Source organism: Struthio camelus, chromosome 4, assembly GCF_040807025.1.
Source record: "Struthio camelus isolate bStrCam1 chromosome 4, bStrCam1.hap1, whole genome shotgun sequence".
In the NCBI taxonomy this organism is placed as follows: Eukaryota; Metazoa; Chordata; class Aves; order Struthioniformes; family Struthionidae; genus Struthio; species Struthio camelus.
Genome location: NC_090945.1, coordinates 76,539,509 through 76,560,074, shown reverse-complemented (window position 1 = coordinate 76,560,074; position 20,566 = coordinate 76,539,509). Strand labels below are relative to the sequence as shown.

At 35.7% G+C, this 20,566-nt stretch overlaps 1 protein-coding gene across 4 annotated transcripts in view; it reads left to right on the top strand.

Moving 5' to 3' along the window:
- Positions 1-19,748, top strand: part of RGS12 (regulator of G protein signaling 12) — a 92,344-nt gene extending 72,596 nt beyond the window's left edge. For 2 of the 4 annotated variants that reach the window (XM_068943474.1, XM_009686176.2), the window contains 6 exons: positions 949-1,075; positions 2,035-2,131; positions 3,722-3,801; positions 4,321-4,474; positions 7,144-7,761; positions 18,934-19,748. In XM_068943474.1, the coding sequence (XP_068799575.1) occupies positions 949-1,075; positions 2,035-2,131; positions 3,722-3,801; positions 4,321-4,474; positions 7,144-7,761; positions 18,934-19,298 (1,441 nt within the window). In that variant the 3' untranslated portion in view covers positions 19,299-19,748. Of the gene's footprint in view, positions 1-948; positions 1,076-2,034; positions 2,132-3,721; positions 3,802-4,320; positions 4,475-5,634; positions 7,058-7,143; positions 7,762-18,933 lie in introns of those variants that run through there. The other 2 variants (XM_068943475.1, XM_068943476.1) reach the window with 2 other exon arrangements.
- The last annotated feature ends 818 nt before the right edge of the window (positions 19,749-20,566 follow it).

Genomic DNA, 20,566 nt, shown 5'->3' with positions numbered 1-20,566 from the left:
ATCTTGTATTTACGTTATTTGTGTGAGAGAAAAAAGGGTTTTGTGTTCAACTGTAACCGACAAAATCACTAATAACTTTCATTTCTTCTGATGGTGTCCATTTCTTCTGTGAAAGTTCTGTTACTCATCAGCCTGCCCTTGTTTACATACTGTTGTGCCCTTATAGTCAAGTAGGGCTGTTAAGGAGGAATCTTGGCCCACCCAAAGAAGAGCTTTTAAAAGAGCTAGGCATATTTCTGTGCAGGGAAATGGATGTAAATGGACTAGCCTTTTCCTTTTTTTATTTCGTGATGCTGTTCTGATGAAATGGTATGAAATTGCATAACAGATTCTGAAGAGGCTGTCTTCACTATTTAAATTCCAAATGAATCTCTCTTAAAGCTTTTACATATAGGTTTCTCTTACAGCAAATTCTTACGATACGGTAGCATCTAGTCAGAAATTATCATTATCTGGAATTCCACTGTATTTGTTCCAGTGTTTAAAAAAAAAAAAAAAAAAAAAAGATTACTATCAAAGCCCATCTCAAATAATTGAATTATACATTTTGGGTCTCTTTTGTGACAATGGGAAGAAATATTTTTCTTGCCTCCATGGCTATAGAACAGCCATGAAGTCACTCTGCAAGGTAACTGGAACATAACGGTCAGAGCGCTCTCAGTGGAAAGGTGAAAAGTGCTAGAGCATCGATTCAATTGGTCTGAGGTGTCACCATCAGCTAGGTTGGCTCTTGACTTCACTTAGCACTAGAGAATGAAACAGTAGAGGTTTTATTTGTATTGCAAGTGCTTTGCATCTTCAGGTTAGGATGAATTTGTGTTAGTTAAGTTGCAGTATATGCATGGTCAACAGCTTTTACTTTATTTGACTGTATATTGCATTTATATATTTTGTACCTTTTATGTATTGGAATGATTCTTTCTTACTGTGACAATTGATATATTTCAGGCTGGATCTTGTTCCAATCAATCGATCGGTCGGTTTGAAGGCTAAACCCACCAAACCAGTAACAGAGGTCTTGAGGCCCGTAGTTGCAAAATATGGTTTAAATCTTACCGAACTTGTGGCAAGACTAGTAAGTATCTTTTGATGTAATTCAGTCTGTAATATTTCTTGTCTGGAGAAGAGCATATGATAGTCCCAAAATTTTCCTATCTTTACAATTAGGCATTAAAATGTGTGTTTATGACTATGTGCTGAGATGAAAATGAGTAATAGTCATAACCATTATGCTTAATAGTAGCTACCCCAAGGCTTTATTCTGCATCTGTTTTATCTTCTTGTTCAGAATAAATCCATCATCCTAAATAATGCAGCCTGAACAAATTCTTCTAGGACCCAACTTTTCCATCGGTTAGTCAGAGAGCGTTGCTTGGGATTAGTTAAAGGTATTGTTCCATTATCCCAAGAATCATGAAAGCTGCCTCAAATCCCTTTGCAGACGATTTCTGTGAGAGCAGACTGACTCAACTTGTCCACTGCTAAATACTTCCCTAGCGTTTTCTCTCCTTTATTATGATGAAATATCAGGTAATGGGAAGTTGCTTCTGTGGTATTTCTAGGATACGTACTGTCTTGGCTGCACCAATCCACATTTTTCAAATGACTGAAAAACATGTTGGTGTGAGATAATTTCATTTAATAAATTAGAAAATTAACAAATTGGTGTATGGATGCTTTAGAATACAGAATAATCTCAAACTTCCTCTGAAGAGAGTGATTTGCAAAACATATGCAATCATAGTCTTAGACTATTTGTGCATGCTTGCAAACGGAATGATTTCTCCTCCTTGTATCTTCTTTTCCCCTAAATACCATTCTTCTCACATGAATGTGTTACATTCATTGCAATCAAGGTAATTTTACACACTCTTGGAATAAACATTTTTAGAAAGATAAAAGAAGGATTAATTGGGGCTACACTAAATGTAAAAATACTTTGCTAATTTTCTATTAAAAAGTGTCAGACGCTGTATAAGGTTGCTCTGAAAACAGCTCTTTCTCTATTATATACAAACTGTGATCTGACTTTAGAATGGTGAGCAGGAACCACTTGATCTTGGTGTCCCTATATCTAATCTGGATGGTCAGCGGGTTGTTCTAGATGAAAAAGAGCCAACAAAGGGCAGAGGTAAGTTGGCGGAAAAGCTTTTATTTATGCTGTCAAACCAGTTTCTTATAGCCTGAGTTTGATTAATTTCTCCTCTGGGTGCAAAAGTGAGGTAAATGAAGGTTAGCTTTGGGTATGTCACATCCAGCATATATTTTTCTTTAGATAAAATGAAGTACAGTTTTTAAAGATTAAAGTTTAAATTCGTGTATTGATATGAAATACTTTATTGTTATTTTAAGAAATTTTGTGCATATTATGCACTACATATTATACAGTAACTTGATGTTGTACAAACTAATAACTGTAATATTCTACTTGCACTCAAGCTTAGATGCACACACACATCTAGAGACACAGTGCCTAGTGATAACAATGAGAATAAAATGCCAAATAACTTCTGTGAATTTGGCAATTAAATCATTAGAGACATTCTGCATGCATAGCAGAGATGCAGTTTGGGAAGCAGCTATATGTACTACTGTGATAAATCCTTTCCCTACCATGAGAAAGAGGCAGAGCCCATATCTCCAGTTTGTAAGCTATAATTTCTGTAGATAATACCAAAAAGGATATAATTTATGATTTCTCTGGACAAAAGCATTTGTAAAGTAGAAGTTGATCTAAACTCAGTTCATTTCAGATCAACTTCTGAAGAGCTAGAAGACAATCTTTTGTCACAATTAACATATGCTAGATTAATCTAAGCAGCCTTGGGAGTAAAGGTTCAATTTCATTAGGAGCTATTTTTATAGACACAGAACACTTAGTTTTAAAAATGAAATTAGATTTGGTTAAATTAAATTGACTTAGAGCAGAGATCCTCTTTGAGCAAAGGAGAATTAATGAGGAGAATGAGATTTGTCATTTTTCCAGGAAGCAGAACCAATTGTCATTTTGAAAAGAGACATCAATCTAAATACTCTCAGAGATAATTAGTTTAAGGATTACAAGTGAAAATGTAATCGTATGTGCTCCCAGCAATTATAAAAGCCTAAATCATAGAGGATCATTCTAGCGCTGGGCTGATTCTGCAGCAGCGTACCAGTGAAAAAGGGGCAGGATTATGTGTTTGAGGCTGTGTCTTAGGTCAGTATATTTGTTGTAGGCAGATGTAATTTGAAGGAGCTATTTAGCTGCTTACCAGTAGACAAGGAGGATATGGCAATGTCCAGGAAACAACTGATGCACAAAACAGAAAAGATTCAGAGTGACCTTTCAGTGGCCTTTTCTGCTGGAAAAAAAAACTTTTTTCTCATTTAGGCTGGCTATTTGAAATTTGAGAATTACAAACTGTACTATTAGCTGAACTTTTAAAAGTTCTTTGACCTAAAACAACAGAAAATTTAGGAGAGTTTAAGTGAAGCTACAAAATCTTTAAACTTTATAAGCATTGCCAATATTATGAAAATGTGAAGATGAGCGGGATTTTCTGGTAGCTTTTGATTGAAAATGTTGAAAATGTCAACTGCGATCACTCTCTATTTTTTAGATACACCTTTGGGAAATTTGATAGCAAAAAAAAATCTGTTTTGTGTGTCATTGTCACTTAAATATTAATTTTTTTGAAAATTACAGATTTATAGTTATAGAAGGAATATTTATGTTCAGTGTTTACAGATAAACAAAAAGGTGCATCAGTAAAACAGAGTGCAGCTGTAACTTCTTCCTCAAGAAATCAAGTATCTACTGTAAGTCTTCTGCAATGATTTTTGTCCCTTAGATCATTTTTTATTTTCTCCTGGAATCCTATACTAAAAGCTGCGTTCATCCGTGATTTTGAATCTGTCAAATTATGTAACTAGATTGAGCATAGTTAGAATTCATCCATTATTTTTCCACTGTCATCAGCCTTTATCTGTGGGAACTTTGTGTTCATGATGAATGGGACAGCTCTTTCACTGTTTTGTATTTGTTATTTGTTGTCTCATTGGATTATCTTTATTAAAAATGATTGAATTATTCTGAAATTCAAGGGTCTTTCTGTAATGTGAATTTTTCATAGTGAACAATGTTATATTTGTGTATGTATTTTCAGGGAATATTGTGGCAAATTTTTTTAGCAATAATTAAGATTAAACTAAAACATTTGCCGTGGGGTTGCTGGAGAAATGGTTTTCAAAATAATTTTTCTATTTACTTAGACAATAATATGAACAAAATGATAGAGCCTAAATGTAAGTAGTACCTTAACTTTCCTTCTAATACAGGGAGAGGGAAGAGCTCTAGGAAAGTCTAATTCTATCAAAATGAAAGGCGAAAATGGAAAAAATGCTAGGGATGTCCGGCTGTCAAAGAGAGAAGACTCTATTGCAAAGATTGGGAAAAAAAAAAGTCAGAAAATTAATTTGGATGAAGCAGAGGGTATGTGAACTTTTTAGTTTATGTAATAATGTAAATATTCTAGGAAAAATGGTATTTCTGTTTCTGTGTAGGAAAAGATACTGTGTATCTAATAATTGTGAAAGACATAGTCCTGATCCTTATATTTTTGTTTGATACTATGTTTGAACTGTAAAGTTTTGAAGCTGAAAGTGAAATTTTAAGAACACCTAAAAGCAAGATACTAGAATTTGTTAAGTACCTGAAGATATACGGCGGTGCCTAGTGGAATTTTCAAATGTGAAAAGTACCTGACTCCTGGTGAAATAAAAAGGAGCTGGTTACTTAATTACATTTGATTATCCTAGTTGACCCCCTTTGCAGTTTTACAAGCCATGTAAAAAGTTGCCTTTCTATCCACCTTTCCAAAGCCACTTGGGCATGTAAGATTCTGTAACTCACTGAGAGGAGTCATTCTGCCCAGTCGCATAGGCCCAAACTTCCTCGGGTGAGAGTTTTTGAAAAACTTAGGCCAGCGTGTATAATAGCTAGGTTAGTACAGTCTGATGACTGTGGAGGAAATGTGATGGGCAAGAGTGAAAGATTGGTTTATATTCAGTAGTTGCTCTGAAAAGGTGTTTAGAAGTAGGGAGTAAGCATAGGCTCTATTGGTAATCTTTTATATTCTAAGTTGTATTCTTTCCTCCAGTTACATCTTTTTAGTTTTGGTGATATCATTGGAAATGAAATCGAAAGAGAATTTGTATTTTCTCATAGAAAGCATGTCCATGGGAGAAGGAGGAATAACAACTATGTAACTGTAGAAATCTTGACGTACTACCTTCTGCCCTAGATGATTAACTAGAGCAATAACCTATTTTGCCAGGCTCCTAGTTTTATCCAACAGAGAAAACAAAGGACATGTTTTACCCACAGATTTGCATTTTCCCCTGATGTTACCAAATATGCATATCCAAAGTCTGGTTATGTGTGGTTATACAGCAAATTAATTTTTATCTATGAATAAGTGTCTACTGAGTGGGATGAAAAAAAATGCTATAATTAAAACTTTTTATTGCAAAATAGGTGTTAACATGCAAGTGTTACTACAAAATATTACTATATTTTAATTTATTTTTTCTGTTGCTTATTCTTTTGTTAACTTGTTTTCCATATTTTAATATTTTCATTTTTCTTCCTAGGGCTGAGTAAATCATTAACATAATTTGAAAACTTCAGAATTCGAGGCTTTCACATTTTATTTTGAATTTTGTGAAATTTGTCCAACTTTGGAAAATACTTATCAATTGTTGTAGATTGTTTTTTAATGAAAAACCTGTTCTATGAAGTTTGAGATTTCAGAAAGGAACATTTTTGTATGACACATTTCGGAAATGTTGCATGTTTTAATATGCATACTGCCATTTTGCAAAACTTTGGCAATAAGAAGCATTTTGAAGCTTCCATCTTGGCACATTCAGATTTTGTGGCATTTGACAAAGCATGTTTAAAAAATCATTTTCACAAATATGTTGCAGAACTTGCCAGATATGATTAGAGGATTATAAATAAGGTCATACAATACAAGTGTAAGTGTATGCCTTTATATTATGCTAAGTTAAAACTGATGCTACTATCCAGTGCTTTTGTGTGTAATGGCTTTTGCTTCAGTGTTTATAAGCTAGGTTGAAAGTGTTGATTTTGATTCAACTGTTGGAGGTGACCTTTGAAACACCTTTAATATTCCATAGTCTCAGTGCTCCTTTCTTGAAAAATGAGGACATGCAGAGACCCTATATTTAGATGATTGGTACCAAAGAGTTTGTTTATTTTTGCAATGCTTCTTTTTTGAGGAGTGCTATCACCCTTGGCTTATGACTGAAAAGTTTCTTGTTGCCAAGTTTTGAGGCTTTCTAGATGGAGTGATGAATTATTAACATTATTATTTATATATAGAAGCATATTAAACCATTGCACATCACTAAGGACATGATCAGAAAATCACTTCTAATTGTGTTAAAGACTGCATAAAAAAGCCCTGCCCCACCACTTTTTTAGTACTGGCTCCTTTGATGGTTATTGACTATCTATGTGCTATTGATTCATTGCAGTACAAAGTAAAATGGGGTTACTTAAATCATCATCTGATCATGCCCTGTGATGATAAAATCCTGGATTAAAACTACAGCATGAATTGAATTTAAAACTGTGATAAAATGTGATTAAACTGAGAGAAATTCAATATAACAAGGAAGTTTTCAGCATTCTGAATCTATGAACTTTCAGATGGCATGGCTATTTTTGAGTTAAGATGGGTAAAACCCACCCAGGATATAAAGAAGTGCACGCATTGTCAGTGAGAGCAGAGCCTTGTTTTGTATAAAGAATTAAAAAAGCCTGCGTGTGTAAGGATTTATTAAATGCGTAAAATAGGAAATAAAAATAGAAGATTTGTTCAAGGCTCAGTGAATTGCAGCTGTTCTAAACTGCAAAACTCCTCTTACAATAGCAATCCTGATGGTCTTAATTATAGTGATGCTAGAAAGCGTTGCTGCAATTGAAAAAGTTCCTAATTAACATGGGATCTTATTTCAAGGCAGCATAGAAAGAATTGGAGATCTTCATGGAAAATAAATGTGCTGAAAATTTACGTTTTAATGGCATTGCACTTTCTGACAAAAACTTGTCAATTTTGGGTTTTTCCCCAATAGAATTTTTTGAACTCATATCCAAAGCTCAAAGTAACAGAGCAGATGACCAACGTGGACTACTAAGGAAAGAAGACCTTATTCTGCCTGACTTTCTTCGTTTACCGCCCACTGGACCAGAACCATCCTCATCTACTCCAGCAGGCCTTAAAGGCCTCAACAAGAGAGTTTCAAAAAATGATGGCAAGGATGGATGTGCATCACCAAGTGAAAAACTGGAGTCTGTACAAAATTATAATGAAAATTCAGTTAAGAAAATGGGTTACTTGGAAAATAAACATAAATCTGCTTTGACAACAGTCAACAGTCAGAAGACGTGCAGTGTTCCTTTTAATACCACGTTGTCTCCAATTCCACATGCACAGGAAAACAGTACGACAATATGGAAAAGACAATCAAGAGAATTACACGCTGAAGGCATACAGATGGTAGATGATGAGAATGTGGCAGACTTGACTCTTGTGGCTGAAGGAGATATTAGTAGCCCAAACAGCACTTTGCTGCCACCGCCGCCACCAACACCACCGTCAGACATCAGTAAACTCACAGAAGCCAACTATCCACCCCCAACTCCTTTTGCAGGTAATCAGGAAAAATCTGGATATCAGAGATCCAATTCAGGTATTTCTAGATTTTAATAGTCTTTCCTTTCATGTAAAACTACTTTTCCTTGGCACTGTTTATCAGTATTTGGCACCCATTAAAACAACAAAGAAAACTCTCTCTGCACCTTAATTTTTTATAAAAAAAAGATTTTCATTGCCTTAGTCTATGTGAACAACAATATTTCTGGTTGCCTTTAAAAATGTACTTTTAGTTGGATTTGGCATGTGGCCCAAAATGGACACATGCAGACAAACCTTTAAAATACATCCATATGTTGTAATTATCTCATTCTTTACCCTAGGAGTACAGAACAGGATATCGGCGTTTTGAGCTGCATAACACTGGTGCATTCCAGATTTTCTGATCCATTTGTTATAATGAGAGACATGATTAGGGCTTGGAAGTTTAAGTGCTTTAGCAGGAACACTAATTATGTGTTGAAAATTGCAGTACTGTTTATGATTAAAATTTGAAATGGCTAAGCCTTAATTTTAAAAAATATTTCCCTAATAAATTAGATACTTGTGACTAAAAATAAAAATGCTAGTTTTTTTTTTTTTAACCCATGCTTTGCTACCCAGAGTAATAGATTGCGTTTATCATACTTTTGCCCAGAGTATTCACATATGAAATAGCCTTTTCTATTAAATCATGTTAAAGAAAATATGTAAATTTGTTCAGGATGCAAGTTTCATGGTCTAGCAATATCACAGAGCAATATTAGCCCGAGACTGAAGTATGGAATTTCTGTATGAACACGGACTATAATAATAATAGCCATTACCAGAACAAGAGTTTGAAGATGATGGGTGTTGTGACATTGACATTTTACAGTCATTGTACTGTATATTTTAATGTAAAATATAAGAAGAGGTATCTATGTGCTACATTTATTTTTGATGTTTCACACGCATATGGTGCCATAATTTGTATGATCACATTTCTTTGTGATGTGGGAATATACATTTTAATTATTTATCTTTTTACACAGAGTATTTGATACTGTTCTTTATCTGTATGGTTGATGATTTGTAAATACTTCTTTGATTGTTGAATGCTTATAAATGGCAATGCAAATTATTTCATCCTCTTGGTATTTTAAAAACAAATTCCTTTATTAGTAGTATTGGAGAAATGTTCTATAAAAGCTACTGCTTTAATTTCTGAAACGGAATATTGGACAGACTTGTAACCAGTGCCTACAAATACAAAACCACAAAATGTACTTCAGACGTATTGATGTGTATATGCATAGATTTGTGTTGGTGTCCTTCTGATAATGTGACAAGTGTACAACATAGATATAAATTTGCATTTTTTTCAGTAAGAACTGTTTAAAAACCATTTGCACTTAAAAAACTTCATGAATTGACAATATTTTAATGCATGCCATACATTTCTGTGTAACCACTGAACTGTAGCTTTCCCTTTTCCCACTTTCTACTTTTTACTTTGTAGAAATCTTTGTGTAGTTTTCACATGTGTTTTGTATCTTTGTTCTCTCAGGAGTAATAAATTCTAGACCTAGTTATGCAAACTGGTTTTAAGCTTTGATTGTCTTCATTATTAAAAAATTATTAAAACAAAAAACTCTTAGTCCTGGATCAAGAATTATGATTAAAATTGTTTTCTGATAACAAACAGATTAACAGGTATGAGCTAGCAATTACTGTGAGACAAAATTGACAAATATATCATCTGTTAATAATTTAAATATCAAAGGGCAAATGCTGTCTTGAGATGCTGATAGGTCACATGTGAAATATATAGTATTTACATGTGCACCAAAAGGCAGATAAGACAGGAGATTTCTTTGCAATGAGTCATAACCGGAACTCCTGAAAGGAGAATCTTTTCTATCTTTGGGTTCTTGGACTAAACTTTATATTCATTACTCTTCTTCTTATTTTAAACTAAAGTCATTTTTCCCTAGTCTTTAATAAATGAGCTGGTGATCTCACTTCCTTTGGTGTGGAGTAAGCAATATAATGACCTCTTTATTTGGTAGCCTTGGATAAGAAATGAAGGGTTGGTTGGGTGCTGGAGAGGGAACTACTCTTTTCATTCTTAGACATGGGTCCTCCATAATAATATGGTGAAACCTAATAAAATAAAACTATAGAGAAGCTTGTGGTACTGCCACCTAGGCCTTGTTGTGGTACAAGAAAGAAGAAAATGAAAATGTCATTTTTCCAAAAGTCACTGCATTCCCACATAGTTGTGGGCCTCCATGAAAGAAGTTGAAGCAGCTTAAGTCCTTGTTGCAGTTCCCCTTTTGAAGTTATTCAAACTTTTTCACAACAGATAACTAATATCCTACATATTGCAATATTTTAGGTGCAGGTTTTTTTTGTTTTTTGTTTTTACAGATTTTAATTTCATGTACTCCAAGTACTGGTGATGTATTTTATTTTTCTGCCATAGTCGCCTGTGAGAGACCTTTAAGTAAGCAAATGAAACTATTTTGCAAAACTAAAATCCTAGTTTCTCTTAGTTTTGTGACAAACCAGATATTACCTTTTTGAAGGAATAAAAAATTCTAACAAAAAAGTATGTAAAACACTTTCCTTCATTGCTACAACCTTGTTACATACATTGTTTTCACAGTATATTATTTTACAGGAACCACATTCTACAAAAAAACATGGATTTTAATTTGGTTTTATGTGGAAAAAGAGCGGGCTGAAACAAAACTTTTCTATTTTCATGATTTCATGGAGTTTGCATGTAAAGGCTATTCAGTAATGCGTAGTAATTATAACAAGGAATGCTGGATACTATTTCCAGTCAATAATCAACTTTAAAAAAACCTAAATTATTAATAATGGTTTCTTTTTTAAGTGCTTTAATGGTTCTCTATTCATACTTTCCTTTCAATGGCAAATGCATTTTATTCAATTATTTTGTTAAATTAAAATAGACGAGAAACAACGAAAGCTAATGACTGCATAAATTGAAGCGATCTTTGATCTTGTTTTGCAATTGATATAAAGGCAAATGCCATGTATTCTCACGCTACCGGATGGGTTTGTATATGTTAGGATAAGGCCAGGGGTGACCAATTCCTGCAGTCCACAGGGACACACCAGTCCCTCATGCACAGACCTCCTCTAGGGGCCAGTTCTCTAAGGCACAAGTTGATTTAGCAAACCCAGGCCCGTTCCCTTGGATGTTTCCTGTAAGGGGTAACCCTTGAGGCATTTTCATTTGAGGATCTAGAAAGCACAGTGTGAATAATGGAAAACAGCATAACTGACATATTAAGTTTGCACTGCTCAGCGCTTTTAAGAACAGTTTTTCAAACACTTACAGGTCTTAATTTTCTTGAATATCTGAAGTAAAGCAAATATGTTTATAGTCTACTAATATTTAGCTATACAGAGTATATTATTAAATAAATGTGTAGTATAAGAATCATTGCATCAAATAGTGCTACTCATCAAGAGAAAATTTCTTTATTTTTGAATAAGCCTACTATTCCTGGCAAATACCCCATTTTGAAAATCAGGGATTTGTGGAATCAGAAGATTAATGGTGAAAAGTGCGTGCTTTATATCTGTACGTATGCTGCTGGTAGTACCTGTCTGTGGAAGAAATAATTAATTAGTCTGTGGAGTAATTGGCTTGAAGTGATGCATTCATTTTCAAAAGTATTAAATTACTAATTTTTAACTCTTGCATTTAATCTTTTTAAACTGCCTGGTATAATCTAGGTAGTGTGGATGGTGTCCTCCACATTCATAAGTTTTTCCTAGGTGGTATCTTTGGATATTTAGGTATCTTCATTATCCAGGTGAAAAATATCTGTCATGGGGAGAGACAATTTTTCAAACCCGTAGACCTTCTCAAGCTGGGAATATCAGCACAGAGGCCTTGAACTGGATTATTTAGTCTGTGATATTCGACTGTGACCAGTGATTTGTTCCCTGTGGTTGCTGAATCTGCTACAAAGTAGGCAGGCGTTTAGTCTTTGGTAGCAACTGGGCTTTTTCAGGTGGACTAATTTCATCTTTAGGTAGGATAATTTGCAATAATCAAGACTGAAGTGTCACAGACTACAGATTTGATTCCACCAAGTTGTTCTTCCCTCTTTTATTAAAAAAAAAAATCCATTTTAAGTGTTTAGGATGAGAAATATATTTAAGATGAAATTACAGTCCATTGAATCACTGCCTACCAAGTATGAAGGTACTCCTTTGCTCTGAGTAGATGCATAGACTTTCTGGATGCAGCAATTCAGTGGAATAAAGACTTTATTCAAAACTTGCTTTTATAGCTACAGAATATCCTTGGTTAAAATAAAAGAATGAGCTAGGAATAGCAAAAATGTAGAACTCTCTGGAATTGCATTTAAATAATATGGCTAGAAAAGATAAATGATGAATTTAGGCTATGGAAAGATTTACTTGTTTTTTTCTGAAGATACCACTTTTTTTCTGACGCTATCAATATTTCTGAAGATACATTTCTGCAGTAGATAGGCAGCATTATCCTCAAAATAAATTGACTTCCTTTCTTATTGGAAAGAACTCTTTCAGATACTGGATAGTTAGTACCAGCGTTAGGATTTTCTCATTGAAAGATAAGTTGTGCAGCATTCGAATGCAGGGTGGATTCTCTGAGCCTGGGGCTGGCTCTTGTTCTCAATGACACAAAAAATTCCAAAACGACTGTATTTTATTATTCACAGAAAGGTTGCAGTACACTCTAACGAAGGAATAAAGATCAGATCATGTCAGCCGTATTTCTGTGACTTTCACTTTTTGGCTACTAAACTTCTCAGTTTTGAGGGTAATGAATTCCAAATACAGAATTACTTACATTTGAAATTAACTTAATTATTAGTCTCAAATCTAACTGGTAGACCAGCTAAACCATATTTTAGAATTTCTTAATTAAAAAAAAACATATAGTGAATGGCAGATTAAATTAAAACTGATGTAAGTAATTCAATCCACTGATATGTTTCCCAACATGTTACTCTCAGTGATAATCCTTTTTTTGATTATATGCGTCACCTATGAGCAGTACTAGTCATACAAGCTCCCTCTTTCTGTAATATTCAGAATGTCTTTCCAAATAATGTTTCTGTGCTTTGTCCTTCTTTAAATGAGAGCAATGAAAGAATTTCTATCCATTTGTGTTTCTAAACTTCTCACTGCAAACGTATTCCAGAACTTCCCAGGACAAAGGTAAATGGACTAGGAATGCGTGCTATTGCCTCTTTGTAGAGTAATCCATTTCCGAGCTTGATTTCCGACTCCACTGTTGTGGAGTCTAATTTGAAGGCATCAGGCAGATGGTTCCTTTGGTGTTTCATCATACAAGTGAAGTAGAGCATATAAAGTCAATTTTCTTTTGAAAAGATTAAGCTTAGCTGTAGCTAGGAATCCTTTTATTAAATTCTTGACTTCCTCAGCATTATATCAGTTAAGAGAGAGAAGGAAGGATATTTTTGAAAAGTATTTCACATGCAGAATTGTAAAGGTTAAACATAAAGTATCCTTTTCCCTTCTAAAGCGTGAATCATCTTATAAATGTTTAAAAAAAAGAAAACAAAACTTACACTATAGCAACCAAGGTGGAAGTCTTGTGTCCGCCACTTAAAAGACTTCACAGCTGAGAAGCCTAAACATTTGAAGTACTATTTCACAACAGTTAGGACAGGAAGTGAGAGGTATCTTTCCCAGAGTAAAACTACCGGATTATTTGTATCTTAGGGAAAAGAGTTAGAGTGAAATTCTCCAGGACACCATATAACAGAAGGATCTGCTCAATCTCCAGCGCTGAAGGACACACTTGAATGTGTCACCACATCTATGATGTTGGTGACTTTAAAAGTTTCATTAATTTTGGTGGTGATAAATGCCAGTAAACAACTGGTTCCAGGAATTGTTCCTGGCAATTTAGGTGATTTCACATGAGTTGTAGATGAGCATTATGAAACACTTCAAATAGATTCTTATCTGCTGTAAATCAACACAAAAGCATTAACCTGCAGCTCATTCTGTTTAACTGAAAATCTGATTCTCCCTCTAACCTTTGTTGAATGCATGGGATCTGCAGTGAGCAGAGTATCCTTCCAGTGAAACTCAGAGCAATGCATATAATAAATGGTTTTGACAAGAATAATAGCATTTTAGCAAAACTACAATGCTACTTGAAATGATGAATCTATATGGAGCAGGTGTTTGTGTGGAAATGGTGTTGGCAGAATTATGGAATGGAACTTAACCTTATGTCATATATGAAATCCACTCATTATGGACTTTCAAATACACATAACTCATCGCAGTGAAACTTCATAAACATCTGCTTATTTTTATAAAAAAAAATAAACTTTTAATGAAAATTAGAAATATGGCATGATTGGAAGTAGAACAAGTATCGCTCTCTTAGAAGTAAAGCTACTCAATTTTAGATCTATTCTAAATTATGCTTTAAGAAGTGAATCCTAACTGTAAAATTTTACACGTTGAAAAGAAATTGATCTAATAATTATAGCATAGAAGTAATATCACCATTTGCATTGCATGCTGTTGTGGGTGGACCTGCAAACCCAAGACGTTTCCACTAGAATTATGGTTATTTGACCCTGTTATTTGCATGGATAGTTAATTCATTACCTGACGTTTCTGATTTTTTTTTTTCGTGATCTCTTCTCTTTCTGGAATTTGGTCAAATGCTCTCATAGCCTAAAACTACTTGGAAGTAAAGGTAGATATCTTGCTTAGGCCTTACTTAGAGTTTGATTTTACAGAGTAGAACAAAAATTGTCTGGGTGCCCTTTGTCTTCCTGCATAAAAACAAACACCTTTCCACAAGCAACATTTTAAAATCAGAGAGCTTACACAAGTAAGTTTCTTTATTACGCAAGTAATAAACAAAATCTAAATATCAGAAAAGATAAATATTGGTAAAAGAAAGCAGAAGATTGGCCAAAATGCGGCCTGATCATCACCTTTTGAAAAAAAAAGAGACCTGTACACATAGCCTTCTAAGCACCCATTTAGCTGCAAGTCTGTAAAACAGCAGTTCTCCAGATTAGAGACTGACGAAGACAAGTATCATCTAATTTTTAAACCACCTGGAGCATATTAACAGGGTCGGATGCAAAAGGAAATTCCCCTAGAACTGTATGCAATGCTTAGCTGGTGAGTTGAAGATTACCTATAGACATGATTATTATTCCAGTCTGTTTGGAAATTATTCTGTGCAACCACTGCTGTAAGAACAGGCTTTCTTCCCCTTATGAAGTTAGAAACTTTTGACAGATTAGATTCAGGAAAATGTAATATCATTCCTGACATGCTTTATGCAAGGCAAAGCAATGCGCAGAGAAACCTGTGGACTTTATCCCTTTAGTACAAGAATAAGAAATGAAGAGAAATTTTATCTCTGAAAGCTCTCTACAGTTTAAATAGTACCATGCATAGCTAAATCTGCTCAAATCTTTGTTATTCAAAAAGAAAATATGAAAAGGAGACCAGTGCAGAACTGTTGTAGGTGTCATTTAGGCCTCCGTTATAAGACTCCATTGAGTACATGGAGATTTTGAGTCTATTTTAAAACTTAAGGGGTAGACTTTGGTACGAGCTGCTTATGGGAATCTCTCATAGCCTTCATACTTCCTTTGTACGTGTTTTGTTTTGAAAAATAAGAAAAAGCAGTATGTTAAATTACTTTTTCAATGTAGTAGTGCTGCTCTTGATATCACCTTCCTGTGTGACATAGATGAGATGGGATTTTTCTACCCTGCCAGGAAAAGAGAAATCATCTGCCCAGCATTGTCCTTTAGTAATTCCATATTCTTTAGAATCAATATTTCAGATAAGGCTGTCCAGGTTAATGTTCTGTCTCTGGCAGTAGTTCATTAGATGCTTCAGAGGGATTGCACCAGCAATGGGCATTAATAGAAAAAACTGCTCATAATATGAATTATTTCTATCCCTTGTCTTGAGATTGTCTTACATCCTGTGAAGCCTGACAACTAATGTGCTGCCTTGCTTTTGCTTCCATTATACTAGACTACTTGAAAGCCCAGTTGCTCCACGTGGGGAGTCAGTTACACCACAGTTCCAGAACTTCAGCAGCATTTCTTACGTGTAGGTATAGAAAGACTTACCGCTTCCATAGTATTCCTCAGCAGGAGTTTTCAGGGACTTTGGTCAGTTGAACCCCATAAATGGGACTGTCTTTTGAGGAAACTGTTCCAGCTCAGCTAAAGTCAATAAAACTGTAACATCTTACTCCACCGTAGAAGTTCTTTACATTACATTCAGTAGAAGGATATATTCTTATAATAAGACTACTGGAGGAATCATGCTCTGTTAATGCAAACTAGTTGTTGTAATTTATCATTAATACAGCTTTTTAGAAAAGAGTATCTCTCTTAAGCCAGCATAAAAGAAAAATCAGAGATCTTTCTCAGTGGATACAGAACAGTAGATTAAAAAGATCAGGAGAACCATTCAGTACATTCAAATAGGATAAACATTTTAGGATAGAAGAATAACACTTTACACTGCAGCCATACAAACAGCAGTTAAAATTAAGCTGATGTTCTGTTTGCAGTATTAAGATGTAAACAGGAAGGATAATACAGCCCCATTAAAGGTTCATTGCAGTCTGGTAGGCTGGAGGCGTGCTGGGCTAACAGGGCCGCGAAAGCTTTCTGCCTTCCCTCTGCTTTAGCCGCGAAAGCTTTCTGCCTTCCCTCTGCGATTGCTCAGCTGATTGTTTAGAGCTTGATCTGATTCCTTTGGACAGGAAAAAGGCAAGCATTGCTGATGTGGAATATCCACATTTTTAATGTGGGGCTGCACTATAGCTGAAACATTAAAATGATATTGCATTACTTAGACTATTAACTTATTTTTATTAATAAAAAATTTAACCTTTGAACAAGTCCCAGAGTGATTTGAATGAAACAGATGAAGTTCACTTTTCTGTTCCTTTTTTATTTCCATTCTAGGCATTTTTCCCCTTCTCCATATCAAAAAGTTCTTGATTATGATGATTGAATATTGACAACTATTTTTCTTAAAAATGCCAGATGTGTACAGTTCACTTTATAGAATAAATACAAATAAAAGATTTCAAAGCCAGCTGTGGGATTTAACCACAGGAGTCTCATGGATTTGTGTTGCTAAATGTGCTAGTTAGACAGTTGACACGTACTGTGGCAAAAAGTTTTTAAAAATTGTACGTGAGGTATACTACATAAAATGGTATCTTTTAATAGACTAGCAGATGTAGATGGAAAAAAAGGATTATGTTTGAAATGGAAGACCTGTCTCAGGTCTACTTTTGTACCTTGAAAGTTTTTCTGTTTTTTCTTGTCGTTCTATCCATTGCTCTAATAACATTGAGCCAGCAATGTGCCCTTGTGGCCAAGAAGGCCAATGGGATCCTGGGATGCATTAGGAAGAGGGAAGTCAAGGTGCCAGCAGGTGGAGGGAGGTGATCCTGCCCCTCTACTCAGCCCTGGGGAGGCCACACCTGCAAGTGCTGTGTCCAATTCTGGGCTCCCCAGTACAGGAGAGACATGTCACTACTGGAGAGAGTCCAGTGGAGGGCTATGAAGATGACAAGGAGACTGGAGCATCTCTCCTATGAGGAAAGGCTGCGAGAGCTGGGCCTGTTCAGCCTGGAGAAGAGAAGACTGAGGGGGGAACTGATCAGCGTCTACAAGTATCTGAAGGGAGGGGGTCAAGAGGATGGGGCCAGACTCTTCTCCGTGGTGCCCAGCGACAGGACAAGAGGCAATGGGCACAACCTGAAACGCAGGCAGTTCTGTCTGAATGTGAGGGAAAACTTCTTGACTGTGAGGGTGACAGAGCACTGGACCAGGTTGCCCCAAGAGGTAGTGGAGTCTCCTTCCCTGGAGATCTTCAAAACCCGCCTGGACGCACGCGATCCTGGGCAATGTGCTCTAGAGGACCCTGCTTGAGCAGGGGGGTTGCACTAGATGATCTCCAGAGGTCCCTTCCAACCTCGGCCATTCTGTGATTCTGTGCTCTAATAAAAGTAGTTTTCTCTCTTTGCAAATTTTGCCACTTCATACTTTACATCATTATGGTGAGGGCACCTCTACTACAGAAATTGTCTTGCTAGACATGGTGCGAATCAAGAAAGCAGCTCATGCTCCAGCCTTCCCTTTGTGTTACATCTACTTTAGCAAGTGCCTGGAGTTTGGAGCGCTGTATCTACAATGAAGCTAGCTCTTTTTCTGGAGTTTAGGGCCTCACTCTAGGGTTAACCTCAAGTGGCAATCCTAGTTCTGAAAAGTATTATTCCTATTTTTACTAAGGAGAAAGTCATGTTTTTTGTGCTAGCTAAAGCACATTGATTTTTTTTTAAATTTGTTATCTTTCAGCTTATGCAAATTTTCAGATATCAAATGCAGTATCTCTTTCCAAGGTGCTTTTATGACACTACAGTATCTGTGAAAGAGCCAGCACTGCGAATGAGGAAGACTCAGGGTAGTAATGATTTTGTACACTTAGTTCTAGAGAATAGGCCCAAACCCTAACAAATTGTGATTTTAGAAATACTATACCAAGGAGAAACTTTAAAGTTAAAAATCACACGTAACTCGGCCTCATCACTGAGGTATGTTTGAGTGTTTAAGTCTCTTCAACAAACTAAGCTCTTCCTTGTCTTCTTGTCTTGTCAACTCTGGTCTGTAATCGCTAGATTGCAATTCACTACAAGGAACGCAAACTTCACATCATCTTTTTGATTTGCTGGAAAAAGATTAATCTCTAGCCAAGTAAAAGTAGTACCTCAGGGGGCTCTGGTATTGGATGTCAATTAAAATCAAGAATTGTCTCCCACTCTGTACTGCTGGAAGTTGTCTCCTTCAGGTTAGGGTTTGCTGGTGTGAGATTTTTTTTTTTGTTCTAGAGGTGTGCAAATTCGTGCTAAATATTTTTTTTTAATGGGAGTTTTTATCTATTCTGAATAATGCTAAATTAAGAAAGATACCTATTAAGATAACATGCTTCTTTAAGATCCAGTATTTAGTTACTTAGTTGGTATACAAATAAGTCTCCTTGGTGGGGCAGAGGACTATCCCAGCTGACTATACCTCAGAGGAGGCTGTAATATTGAAAACTGCTGAAAACCAAAAGCTACATTACTGTGCTGGTTTATGTATTTATTTATTATTTATTCTTCCATTAGGTGCAAACTCCCAAAAGAGAAAAGATCCACAAGAAACTTTAGGAAACGCTTGTGAGGAGACCTCTCACAAAACAAAGACCAGCAGAAGCGCTAATGCTGCTGGGGCTCGAGAGAAGCCCCCTACGGAGCTCCCTGTAAACAGGATAATTGATGTGGATGGTGTCAAGCTGGAAGACGCCGGCACACGCTCCTGCGATGACTCTCAAGGGAACCTCAGCTTTGAAGGCTACATCTCTGAGCTGAGATCTTGCCAAGGGAGGATGAGGACTGGAGTGTATAGGACATCAGACCTTCCATCTCTGATTAGTGTCAAGAGTGAGAAAAATAAGGGCACTGAGAATCAATATAAAGCTACTTTTGTTTAAGTCTCTGTTTTCAGTTGAGCGCTCTGGTGTTTTTGCCTGGCATCAGCAGCAACGGAGATATGCCTTAGGGACATGTTTCTGCAAGTTGTAAGTTGTTTTCAGTACCTGTTGCCTTCAAAGACGCTGCAGTCTGTTCCTATATGGGTTAGAACCTGCAGAACGAAAAAATAGCATTTCAACAAAAGTATTGAGATATTTGTTTTTGTTCTCTTACTGTTTCTATGTCATTTTTCCTGTCATGATTCAGTTGCACAATGCAATTAAAATTAGCATGATTTCCACCCCTATCCTTCAGTGTCCTTAATAAAGACAAACTCATTTTAAATTCCCCTCCCCAAGCTATTTATTTAAGATGATTTCACTTTAATCTTCTAATGTTCTTTCCCAGTCTGCAAGATTCCCTTATGTTTGGTAGACTTGTAAAGTGGAAGTAAAATCAGCTACTGCTGTAAAAAGATTATGATTGTTTTGTTAATATCTGTTAATATCTGTCTGATAACAACTGAGAAGATGTCTAGCTGGAATTCAGTCTTGTTTTACAGGTTATCTGGATGGATATATGCAATAAGACCTATGTTATACAAGCAGGAATTGAGAAGCGAAAAAAGGCTGTGAATTTCTTATGCTGTGAAGAATAGCTGCTCCAGTAGCCTACACTGGTGATGTTTCCACAGCAGAAATATATATACTAATTACATATCGGTAGGAGGGTCACCGAGGTCCCTACTCAGCACTGATCTCTTGGCGTCTTAGCTTCAGGAGAAGATGGATTTTGTTATTGCCTTTACATAAGAAGTTAAGTGCACCTCATTCTTCTTGTGGATGGTAGTGTTTTCAGTTAATCTCCTAGCCTTAGGCAGAGTTTTGAGAGAGAGAAAGAAAAAGTTACTTAATAATACTAAACATATTGCTTTTGCCATCTTCTGCTTTTCCTCCTTTCCTGTTTCTTCCGAGAGAGTTATGAGTCTGCACAGGCAAAGGAGTACATGAGGAAATATGAGTGTTGGATCTCCTTTCATCTCTTTGAAACAATATTCAGTCTATGTATTGAATGTATATATTGAGATATCCTGATTGTTCACTGCTTTGAAATCATTGTGAGACTCAAAAAGTCATGTTGCATAGCTCCTAGGCTGCAGACACACAAGGCAGTAAGTCAAAAGTGTTTCTGTAGTTATCCATTAACTTGTCTCTCTTTGCTCCTTCTTACTAAAGCCTACCAAGAATTGTGAAATTTCTGAATAGCAAAGATTATTGGAGGCAGTTAC